The 12,803-nt window shown below is 40.2% G+C and overlaps 1 protein-coding gene across 3 annotated transcripts in view; it reads left to right on the top strand.

The window, feature by feature from the left end:
* The window catches only part of c5 (complement component 5), a 29,959-nt gene that overhangs the window by 3,600 nt on the left and 13,556 nt on the right, over window positions 1-12,803 (top strand). For all 3 annotated transcript variants that reach the window (XM_052555937.1, XM_052555939.1, XM_052555938.1), the window contains exons 6-12: window positions 7,055-7,137; window positions 7,216-7,306; window positions 7,926-8,031; window positions 8,105-8,240; window positions 8,345-8,460; window positions 9,883-10,083; window positions 10,263-10,454. In XM_052555937.1, the coding sequence (XP_052411897.1) occupies window positions 7,055-7,137; window positions 7,216-7,306; window positions 7,926-8,031; window positions 8,105-8,240; window positions 8,345-8,460; window positions 9,883-10,083; window positions 10,263-10,454 (925 nt within the window). The remainder of the gene's footprint in view (window positions 1-7,054; window positions 7,138-7,215; window positions 7,307-7,925; window positions 8,032-8,104; window positions 8,241-8,344; window positions 8,461-9,882; window positions 10,084-10,262; window positions 10,455-12,803) is intronic.

Raw genomic sequence — 12,803 nt, 5'->3', positions numbered from 1 at the left:
GGAGGACCTTGTGGGCGTCCTCTTTGATTTGTCTGATGACCTGGGGGATCAGAACGATCAGGGCCTGGGCCAGTCATGGGCCAGAGCATTCTTGACTTTTGAAAAATGGATTGGGCAATGAGAATTGTCTTCGGAGGAGAAAAGGACAACTTCTGCCATCCCAAAGACATCCTAAAACCTTTGAACAGTCTGGGGATGGAGCCACCATTCCTCTGAAGAGAGGTTGACAACCTAGGACAACATGTCCGCCCCTGTGTTCAGAACGCCCTGCACATGCGCTGCCCTCAACAAGAGCACGTGGTGCTAGGCCCACTATAGGATGCTTTTCACTAGAGTGAATAAGGGTTTTGAGGAGAGACCGCCTTGGTAATTTAATTGGTAATTTATGAAGGACACCAATGTCATGTTGTCCGACCGGTCTAGGATGAGGTTCCATCCCAGGAGGGGTAGGAAAGCATAAAGAGCTCAAATAGAGAGCCAGCATTTTCAGGCGGTTGGTATGGATCTTGTTTCTCATCCAGACACCAAAATGATGGATGGCCTCGGCACAGGGCTCCCCAGCCCGTCTTGGAAGCATCTGTGAAGATGACTTTCCACCTGGCAACTATCCCCACCGCTGCTCCCTGCTCGTACCTGCCGGTGTTCGTCCAAGGGGCCAGGGTTGCACTGCATGCCTGGCTCAACTTGATCATGTGGTGACCTTGCTGCCAGGCATGGGGCGGGACTTGAGGTCTTAGCCAGAACTGTAGTGGCCATATGTAGAGCAGGCCCAACTGCAGAGAGCTGGCGATGCTGAGCTCATGAGACCTAGCATATTTTGAAATAATTGAGCGGCAGAACCATTCCAGACATAAAATTTTCTATGAGTTGCCGAATGGCCAAAGTGTGTTCCGGCGAAACTATGGCCCTCATAGGGATCGAGTCGATAATTGTCCCCAGGAACGTGATAAGCTGGCTGGAGGACAACGAGCTCTTGAAAAAATTTATCCTGAGCCCCAAACACTAGGTCAGTGATCCTCAAATCTGACTTGCGAGATCCAGTTTCCTGCAGAGTTTAGCTCCGACTCTAATTAAACACACCTGCCTGTGATTTTCTAATTATCCTGAAGACACTGATTAGCAAACTCATGCGTGTTTGATTAGGGTTAGAGCTAAACTTCGCAGGAAAGTGGATCTCGCGAGCCAGATTTGAGGATCACTGCACTAGGGGGTTGAGGAAGAGGGACCTGTGATCTACCAGCTCTGCCTCCGACTGGGCCGAAATGAGACAGTCGTCGAGGTAATTCATTATGCAAAATCCCATCTTTCTCAGAGGGGAAAGAGCCGCATCTATGCCCTTAATAAAAGTGCGGGGAGCCACGGACAGCCCGAACGGAAGGACCATGTATTGATATGCCACTCCCTCGAGAGTGAATCTCAAGAAGCATCTGTCATGGGGGGGATATCTGGATGTGAAAGTAAGCATCTTTCAAATCCAGGGAAAAGAACTAGTCCTCTGGGTGTATTTCTGCAAGGATCTGCTTCAAAGTGATCATTCTGAATGAGCGCTTCATCAGGGCCCTGTCCAGATGTCTTAAATCACGGATGGGTCTGAGACAACCATCCTTTTTGGGGATGAGGAAGTACTGGCTGTAGAAGCCTAACTCATGTCTTTGCTGGACGGACCACTTCTATGGCCCTTTTCGCCAGCATAGGTTTTACCTCTGAGCGAAGGACATGCACATCCTCAACTGTCACAGATGATAGGACCACACCGTTGAATAATGGGGGCCTCCGAGCGAATGTAACCATGCAGTATGTAACCATGTTGTATTGTTTTCAACACCCACTATGACACTCCGGGGATGGCCTGTCATGCCTCTGTCCGCATGACGAGGAGTTGTGTTGGTTCGGGCTATCAGGAACTGTAGTGCTTGTAAATAGTGGAAGAGAAAATCTGCTCTCTTTTTGAGTTTTATTGAATCCGCTATAATAGTGGTGCGCTGCCAGGGTGCTATGCTGGGGTCTGTGCAGGCAATAAACACATCGCTTCGAACACCTGGAACAGAATGGGGTAACAGGAAGGCAAGACAAGGCAATTTGGAGGGTGGTACAGCCGCAGCGGGACTAAGCCTCCCCCTCCTCCTGACTGCTGCATCAGCGTGGGACTTCCCCAGACATCACATGCACTCATTGTGCCCATCATCAGCTTGCAGGGGGGCCCTGCACGTGCCACAGCTGTGGTGCAACATTTACAACAATGCTGCAAAATTTGTTCTAGGAAATTTGTTATTTTAGAAACCTCAGCAAAAACAGGTGGAAGCCACCGAAGCGAGATCTATAGTCAGTTCAGTTCAGTTCTTTTATTTAACTAAGTTAAAACTCATTGAACTCATAAGTTAAAACTCATTAAAATCTCAAACTGACCGGGCGCTTGTGAAGCGGCGTGGGAGCAGAGTAGCTAATGTAAAGCAGAATGAATCAGGTTGCCTCGGTGAGACGGCTGCTTATATAGGCCGATGCCCTGCCCCTTTTGGCGGGCTTGCTCTGACAGAGAGAGATGGTGAAAGACTGCATCTTAAACATTTAATTAATTGACTTTTCACATGATGTATTACACTGATACAATTATCATTCAGCCATACATTTTACTTTTAAAGAATGATTAAAACTCTAAATGGGACACTTTACCAGCAATTCAGTGTAACTGAGGTTTCTAGAACAGAGTCAAACCAGTATCTCAGACCTATGCAACAGACATATTCAACTGTGCTACGTTTGTACTCCATAATTGTCCATTCATATTTCATGTTAAAGTCACATTGCAATTAATCATGGTCAGGTCATTACATGGACATTTTATTGCCAAAGAATTCAGAAAACTTGAATAAATTAATAAATCTCATACAGCAACTGTAACAACTGACTTGTTTTAAATGTTTTAATTCTGACATAAAACCAGAACAATAACAAGAACATTTAACAATGCAGAAAGCTTTACACTATGAACATGTTAAGGGGGCCTGTTACAAACAACAACAACAAAAATGTGGTAATAATGCATGACATATAAAGCTGTTGTAACTGTCAAAAAGAGTGGGTTGCAACATGACAGTTTTGAAAGAGTTACAGTTGAAACTTCTAGATTCACACCCCTCAAGACTTGTGGCAGGGGATGAAGTAGGAATAGGAGGGTCATGGGTGTCTCAGCAGATACTTATTCATCTGAAATAAATAGTATCTGCAGCATAATCAAATTTAAATGAAATGTACAAGGTCTCCATTGGGTTAATGTTATCACATTGTCATCACTTGAATGTGAGCCATCACATAACTCTATGAACAAGACAAGCTCTGCAGTGACAGCTCTTTCATATTATCAATAACAAAAAGTATATTTTCATAATCGTATATTTATTTACCACATGTCCAATGAGTAAAAACTTTATTTGATGCTTTACACTTAGTTTCTCAATCTAATATCTTAATGTGGTATGGTATCCACATGAATAATGATTCTTTATTAAATAAACACAAGAATTGATCAATATTAAATCATAATTCTATAAACAGCAGCCTCTGGTTTACATGGTTCACATTATTGCTTGTCTAAATGACCAATTTTACTTCTAAGTTTTAAGTAAACATGCAAAAATAAAACAATAAACCTTTACTTGATGAGTTAATTGAAATAAAACGATCAACTGCATAGGGATGTTCAGTTCTCGAATGAATCGTTCTTTTGAGCCGGTTCTCAGAAAGTAAACGGTCAAGCCGAACTTTAGTTACGGGTTGATGACGGGGCCCCGACACTATATAATTCACCGTATTAGTGGCATAAATGCATAATCTTCCTCTGTTAATAATAATTTGCTTCCAGCTTTGCTACCGTTCAGACGATCTAGCTTACTGCTCTGCGCTTTGCTTCTTATTTCTGTACTTTTCTCCGTTTTTTCTCAGATTTTTACCTCAGCAGATCAGAACAGTGCTCAAACAACATATTTTTGGCACAAACGATAAAACTAAAAACTCTTTGGGACTGGAAAAATATTACAAAAATAAAACTTTGCCTCCCACTGCCAGCAGCTTACATTCCGGAGACGGGATAACAACTGCCTACATTCAAAGAGAAGAGAGAGAAAATATCTCCTGTTGGATCTACTTGTTGCATGAACTGCTGCAAACTTCTACAAAGGATTGTGATTATTGAAACAAAGTTACTTGTTGGACTTCCAAAACAGGTGGAACACTTAGCAGACCGTCGTCTTGGACCCTCTCAGAATACAGCTGGTGAGTCCCATGAATCTTCTGAATCTCAACAGTTCATACCAAGTGTAGAGGATCAAGCCGAAACTGATCGCCACACTAATTGATGGCCCAAACTGGGAGCGAGACCCAAAAGAAACATGAGACATCAGATTGTCACGAGTTTCTCGTATTGCTGCCGTAGCTTCTTCTACCCCAAATTCGACTATGACAAGGCTTGTGAATACTGGTTTTCTACCACCCCCTATACATGTCGAGAACAGATTTGAAGCATTAATGAATGTGGGTGAGGAATACCCAAATGTGATTAAACATGGATCAGATCAGCCAGCAGCTAACACCGCTACTAACAGGTGCTCAAGGTCGAGCAGACAGTGACATTCAGCTCAGAGCGCAGCCGAGCCCAGGACTGATAGTGGGTGACTCTGTAATCAGAAACATTAGTAGCAGGACTACAACAACATGCTGCCTTCCTCAAGCAACTGTCTCTGTTGTGAACAAGGAACTTCAGAACATTCTGATGAAGCACAAGACTGCCAATCGAATCATCATTCATGTGGGGAAAAATTATATTCGGAAAGAGCAGTCAGAACTCCTTAAGAAGGACTTCAGTGAACTCCTTGAAACACTTAGAAGACTCAAAGTTCAGTCGTTCATCAGTGGACCACTCCCAGCAAGGGGAACAAATATGTTTTCACGGTTGCTTGGGCTGAACACATGGCTACAAAGATCGACAACTTCAGATTTCATCGACAACTTCAATCTTTTCTGGGGCCATAGACAACTGTTTAAACCGGATGACCTCCACCCAAAAAAACTTGGTGCTAGAGTGTTTAAGGACAATATCTACTTTACCCTCTGTCATCCTTCAGCAGAGTGTGTCAATCCATTCAGCACACACACACCAGGTCCGAGTCATCATGTGGTTGACATATCCCACAATGACACTGATAACACCATGCAGCCAAAACAAGCACTGCTGATGGACACTATCCCGGCTGAGCCCTGCCCACAGAGCTCCTCATAGACAGACTGTGATATATCAAAACAGCTACAAGATTCAGTACCCAAGCATGACTTTCTGGAAAACAGCAAGGGAAGCCAGGACAACATATCACAGCCACCGGAAACACCAGAGACACAGCCCCACTCCCCAGACACATTATCCCTCTCCCCAGCATCTCCACTTCTGTGCTTTTCCCAGAAAATGGAGGAATTGGTGTATGCTGGGACTAAACTCTCTCACTCATTAGCTGCAAGCCCTCAGATATCAACAAAAAAACGGTGGGCCCTTCAACCACTAAAGCCTGTGGGCCCTGCTCCTGTGAGAGCTCTCCGACTGTTGCCACAATGCCATGGCCAAAACCCAAATCTGCTGAGGGTGAACCAAAAACAACTGAGAGCAGCTCTCAGTGATATGTCGGGTCCCCGCTATAATAACAGCAACATTCACAAATTCCTACAGAACAAACAGGAACCCAGTGTGCCTGTAGCTTTCTATATTTCAGTTTTATCACGTGATAGAAAGTCTAAGGCCATCTCAAGCCGAAGGGCAAACTCATCTAATCTCCGGCCTATTATGCATCAAACTAAGATTAAAAACACAGCCATCAAGTTAGCATCTTTAAACATTCGCTCACTAAAAATAAATAATTTCTAATCAATGATTTTATAACCACAAACAATCTGGATTTTATGTTTCGAAATGAAACATGGCTAGAAGACAGCTGCAGTGCAACAGTCCTCAATGAAGCAGCCCCTCCTAACTTTACATTCATGAGTGTCTGCAGGACTGTTAGGAGAGGTAGAGGTGTAGCTGCTCTATTTAAAGATGTCTATCAATGCAAGCAAGTGTCATTTGGTCAGTACTTGTCTTTTGAATATCTAGGGATTGTGCTGAAAGGTGCTCCACGCATGCTGTTTATTATTATTTACAGGCCTCCAAAATACTCTCCAGCCTTTGTTGAAGAGGTCACAGAAATGTTATCAATTATTCCCTCAGAGTTTGACTGTTTTGCTATTGCAGGGGATATTAATATTCACATAGACAATGCAGAAAAAAACTACAAAAGAAATGATAACGGTTCTAAACACTTTTGATTTGACTCAGCATGTGCATGGACCCACACACAAAGGTGGACACACTCTAGATTGAATCATAAGTAGGGGTCTAAACATTTCATCCACTGTTATTAAGGACGTAGCACTATCTGATCACTTCTGTATTTTCTTTGATATATTGATCTCTGCTACCACTGAATCTAGATGTCTCTCTGTCAGAAGGACAGAACATAAGTGTACTATTTATGGAGGCTATAGCTTTAACACCAAGCATTTCTGCCGACTCTGCTGATATTCTCCTTGATTCCTCTAACTCAAAAGTTAAGCATTTTATTGATTATATTGCTTCAATAATAATCAATAAGAAAACAGAAATCAGTTTGGAGAAGATCAAGAGCAGTTCAGACTATGAGCCGATCTGTCCGAAAAGAACCAGTCCACAGAAAGGAATCTGACTTTGCATCACTACAACTGCACATACCTCTGCTGAAGCATAACTTGTGTTTTCCATTTGTGAAACGTATTTTATTAATATATATTCTTATTTTGTGCACATTAATTTGTTTTTGTGAATACATATTATTTTTTCATGCATGTGAATTATTTCACTGATAAATGATAGTCTTGCTGGTGAAGCTAGTTAAGAAGCCTGGTGAATGCAGCAGGTTTATGCAACTGGATAGTGTTTTCATTATTTATTACTTTTTTACGTTTGCGACACCTTTTTTCACAATGTAAATCTCATTAGTTATGGAATCTGGGAGATTGTGGCCACTTATGCAGACACGTTTGAAACAACTGCCACAACTGAGTTTGAGGTCAAAGAATATGGTAAGACTTTTTTTTTTTTTTTGTAAAAGTGTAAAATAGACATTTAGTTTCCATCTAAATTCAACCTATGTTTCTCAGTGCTGCCCAGTATTTTACTCCATATTGAGCCTGAAGCCAACTATGTCAGTGAGAAGAACTTTGAGTCTTTCAATTTGAAGATTTCAGCCAAGTAAGTTTTTCCTGTTTTACTACCATTTAAACATTTGTGACGAGTATTACATTTTATTTAATTTAATTTAGAATTGAATGCTTTTATTAAGCAAGCATTTAATCTATCAAAAGGGGCAGTAAAAACTGTTACATACAAGAAATTATTGTTTGTAATAAATGCTTTTTTTTTTTACTTTCTGTTCATCAAAGAATAGTAATAAAAAAGGAATCACATGTGTTTCCACAAAAATATTAAGCAGTACAACTGTTTAACATTGATAATAAGAAATGTTTCTTGAACATCAACTCAGCATAAAAAAAATGATTTCTGAAGCATCATGTGACACTGAAGATTGGTGTTCCGCTTTGCAACACAAGAAAAAAATTACATTTGAAAATATGTTAAACTGTAAGAAGACAGACTTAAATTTGAATTTAGAATGTTTTGAGTTTGAACTTTTTTTAACATGAAAATACTATTTTATAACATTTCTGTTTTAGTCTTTTTATCTTTCAGAATCATAAAAAAGTCTTCACAACTCTAAAACTGAACAGTAGAGTATATTCATTTCAGCTGCTGTTGAATATATTTGCAAGTGTTGCAAATTGTTTACATTTGTGCATATGTGTGCTGACAGGTATGCTCGTGGAACTCCAGTTAGTCCTGCAGATATTTTCTTGACGTTCGGTTACAGTACACCAGAAGAAACTGTCATGATATCAGAAAAATCTACAAAATACATGGTCAGTCTGGACTCAACAAAACATTTTAATGTTTGAGTTATGAGAATACATTTGTTTTTGGCTTTTGTTTTAGCTGGAAAATGGAAAAGCAGAAGTCCTCTTAGACATCAAGTCAGCTTTATCATCCATGCCTGATGGGCCTCGAAGTCTGAGTGCCATGAAAGAAAACACCTTTCTTCAAGTGAGAGTTTTGCTGCTAGACTCAGCTGGTAGGTGCAGTTAGTTCAACAGACACAGGATTGCATTGACCTGATTTAAAGCAAATAAATGTGACAACCATTTGACAATGTTGGAAACCCCTCTTCATTGTCAGGTGGAATCTCCCAGGAGGCAGTGCTCTCAAATGTGAAATTTGTGGAAACTCCATTCACACTGAGTCTGATCTCAACCCCTCCTTTCATCAAACCAGGTCTACCATACGCTATGAGAGTAAGAAACCTGTCTTCTCAAGTGGTTTTATTATATCTGAACAAACATACACTGCCGTGAAAAGTTATTGCCCTTCCTGTTTTTGTTTATTTTTTTGCATATATGTCACACTTAAAAGATTCAGATATTACACAAAGATAATGCAAGTAAATACAAAATGCAGTTTTTAAATGATGATTTCATTTATTAAGGGGAAAAGCTGTCCGAACCTACCTGGCCCTAAGTGAAAAATTAATTGCCCCTACTGTTGAATCATGAAAGAATTGTAATGAACCACATTATTTTAGAAAGCTGAGTTGAATTTTACTAGCCACAACCAGGTCTGATTACTACCAGACCTGTTGAATCAAGAAATCACTTAAATAGAACCTGTCTGACATAGTGTAGCATGCTTGAAGAGCATCACATCATGCCACAATCGAAAGAAATTCAACAACAGATGAGTACCAAAATAGTTGACATGTATCAGTCTGGAAAGGATTATGAAGCCATTTCTAAGGCGTTGGGACTCCAGCAAACCTCGGTCAGAGCCATTATTCACAAACGGAGAAAACTTGGAACAGTGGTGAACCTTCCCTACCAAAATTACAAAATTACCCAGAACAACATCTAAAGAACTGCGGGCCTCAGGATTGGAGCTAAACTTTGCAGAGCTGTGGCCCTTTTGGAACTGAGTTTGAGACCAATGGTTTAAGGTCATGCCACAGCATCTTAATCGGATTTAAGTCTGGACTTTGACTTGGCCATTCCAAAAGCTTAATTTCGTTTTTCTTGAGCCATTCTTAGTCGTGTGAAGTCGTGGCCTAATGGTTAGATAGTCGGACTCACAATCGAAGGGTTGTGAGTTCGAGTCTCGGGCCGGCAATAATTGTAGGTGGGGGGAGTGCATGTACAGTACACTCCCTCCCTCCTCCACCTTCAATACCACAACTTAGGTACCCTTGAGCAAGGCACCGAACCCCCAACTGCCCCCCGGGTGCGGCAGCATAAATGGCTGCCCACTGCTCCGGGTGTGTGTTTACGGTGTGTGTGTGTCCACTGCTGTGTGTGTGCACTTTGGATGGGTTAAAAGCAGAGCACGAATTCTGAGTATGGGTCACCATACTTGGCCGTATGTCACATCACTTTCACTTTCAGAGGTGGACCTACTGCATTACTCCAAGTGCGCTTGAGCTTGATGTCACAAAATGAGGGTCGGACATTCTCCTTCAGGATTTTCTTATAGAGTACAGAATTCATTGTTCCACCAATAAAAACTCCATTTTGAATTTACTTGGGTTGTCTTTGTGTAATATAAAAAATTAGTTTGATGATCTGAATCTTTTAAGTGTGATAAACATGCAAAAACCGGCACTGTACAAAACTGTATATGCATAAAGGTTTCATCCATTTGAACATTTTGGTGACCTTTTGGATTCATAGGTCTTTGTGAAGGATCCTTTGGGTAAACCAGTGCAAGGTGTGTCAGTCAAGACAAGGGCAACAATAACCACAGCCGACAAAAGACCAGACACCCTCAAATTCTTAGGGCACCTGGATACAATGACAAGCACAAGTCGGAGGGATGGAATTGCGTTCTTTACTTGTAATATACCAGCTAATGTGAAACAAGCTGAATTCACTGTGAGTAAAACCTTTTGTAGCCTTTTTTCCCTCTGATGGGCTCTATCAGCTAATATTTTGAGCTGAGGGATATAAACAAGAGTGAGTTAAAAAAACAATAGTTTAATAAGGTAATTATTTATCAAGCAAAATAATATGATATAAATGCTAAAAGTTCATTTATATTGTATTCATTTCAGTTTGAGACAGAAGATCCTTCTTGGAGTCAGGCTCCACTGAAACTAAAGGCTGAATCGTATGAGTCTGTCAACCAGCGTTACCTGTACATCGATTTACCTGAATCCTCAGCATTTGAAGTTGGACAGTACATTAAAGTCAATGTTTTCTTTGAATATCGTGACTATCTTTCCCTGAAGACATTCAGCTTTCAGGTAAAATATGTCTATGCATTTAGCAGACACCAAATCGGCTTGCAAAAGAAGAACAAGATCTTATAAATGCTTTATTACAATCTGAATTATACTATATAGTCACTACAGATGTCAAGTTATTTAGTTAAAATTAGTTATTAAGCTCTTTTCAGTTTTCTCTTATGTGGCAACATATTTGAGGCTCACGATGTATATTTCTCTAAAAAGTTTTTTTTTTCTCATTAATTCAATTCAATTCAATACAAGTTTATTTGTATAGCGCTTTTTACAATACAAATCGTTACAAAGCAACTTTACAGAAAATTATGTTTCTACAATATTTAGTAGTAGCTTATGGTGGTGACTGTCAGTTTGTGCACGTTTGACAGGATTTTTAGAAAAATTAATACAAGACGAAGTCAGCCAGACGATGAACATTATTAATATTATTGATTAATAATTATTATGTGATGCAGTCACACTTGTAGCAATATTTGTTAGTTCTATTGTTGATTCAGGGTTAGCATCATCTGAGGTCCTCTGAGGGTCAGCATCATCTCTTCTCAGGTGTTCTGGATCCAGACTGGAGCTTGTGTAAATCCTAGTTACCACGGGATGTAAATCCTGTGGCAAAACATAGTGTAAGAGGGCCTGTTGACCATAGGAGGAAACTTACGTCTCTTGAGAATGGGTCCGGCGAAATAATGCAGACATACACATTAACTGGAACTTTACTGTCTTTTATTTGACAGAGCTCAGGATTGAACTTTAACTCACAGCTCACATTACAGACTTTTCTCCCTTGACACACTCCCCGCGAATGCCCCGTTTTCACTTGACAACCAGTGCGCATGTCCTTGCGCCAATTCACTGCGCATGTCATCGCGCCAACCTGTCATTCATAAACCAATCAGATTACCCTACTTGTATAACAATTTACAAATAATATAAATAATCAAAATAAATCTCACAATAGAAACAAAATAGAGACATCATTAGCATAGCTGCTGACCCAACAAAGTAAAATTAGTTTAACCCAAGCAAATTAATAAGAATGCACATTTGATCAGATGCAACTATACTCACAATTTAAGAGATACATTATTCGAATGCTTGGCGAAAGAGATGCATTTTTAATCTAGATTTAAACAGAGAGAGTGTGTCTGAACCCAGAACATTATCAGGAAGGCTATTCCAGAGTTTGGGAGCCAAATGTGAAAAAGCTCTACCTCCTTTAGTGGACTTTGCTATCCTAGGAACTACCAAAAGTCCAGCGTTTTGTGACCTTAGGGTGCGTGATGGGTTGTAGCATGGTAGAAGGCTAGTTAGGTACGCAGGAGCTAAACCATTTAGGGCCTTATAGGTAAGTAATGACAATTTGTAACTGATACAGAACTTATTAGGTAGCCAGTGCAGAGACTGTAAAATTGGGGTAATATGATCATATTTTCTTGATCTCGTAAGGACTCTAGCTGCTGCATTTTGGATTACCTGCAGCTTGTTTACTGAAGAAGCAGGACAACCACCTAGAAGTGCATTACAATAGTCCAGTCTAGAGGTCATGAATGCATGAACTAACTTTTCTGCATCAGAAACAGATAACATGTTTCGTAGCTTGCCAATGTTTCTAAGATGGAAGAATGCAGTTTTTGTAACATGGGAAATATGATTTTCAAAAGACAAATTGCTGTCTACTATAACACCCAGATTTCTGACTGTAGAGGAAGTAACAGTACATCCGTCTAGTTGCAGATTGTAATCTACAAGATTCTGTGTAGTGTTTTTTGGTCCAATAATTAATATCTCTGTCTTATCCGAATTTAATTGGAGAAAATTATTTGTCATCCAATCTTTTACATTTTTAACAAACTCTGTTAGCTTAGATAACTGAGAAGTTTCATCTGGTCTCGTTGAGATATATAGCTGAGTATCATCAGCAAAACAGTGGAAGCTAATTCCGTATTTTCTAATAATATTACCAAGGGTCAACATGTATATTGAAAACAGAAGGGGACCTAGGATGGATCCTTGTGGCACTCCATATTTTACTGATGATAAATGAGATGACACACCATTTAAGTAAACAAAATGGTAGCGATCTGACAGGTAGGATCTAAACCATCTTAGAGTCTGCCCTTGAATACCTGTATAGTTTTGTAATCTATCTATGAGTATGTCATGATCTATGGTGTCGAACACAGCACTAAGATCAAGTAAGACTAGAAATGAGATGCAGCCTTGATCTGAAGCAAGGAGCAGGTCATTTGTAATTTTAACAAGTGCAGTTTTTGTGCTATGGTGGGGCCTGAAACCTGACTGAAATTCTTCATACAGATCATTTTTCTGCAGGAAGGTGCTCAATTGAAATTG

The sequence above is a fragment of the Carassius gibelio genome, chromosome B5 (genome assembly GCF_023724105.1).
Source record: "Carassius gibelio isolate Cgi1373 ecotype wild population from Czech Republic chromosome B5, carGib1.2-hapl.c, whole genome shotgun sequence".
Classification (NCBI taxonomy): Eukaryota; Metazoa; Chordata; class Actinopteri; order Cypriniformes; family Cyprinidae; genus Carassius; species Carassius gibelio.
Note: the sequence above shows the minus strand (reverse complement) of the source record. Positions and strands in the feature narration are given on the sequence as shown.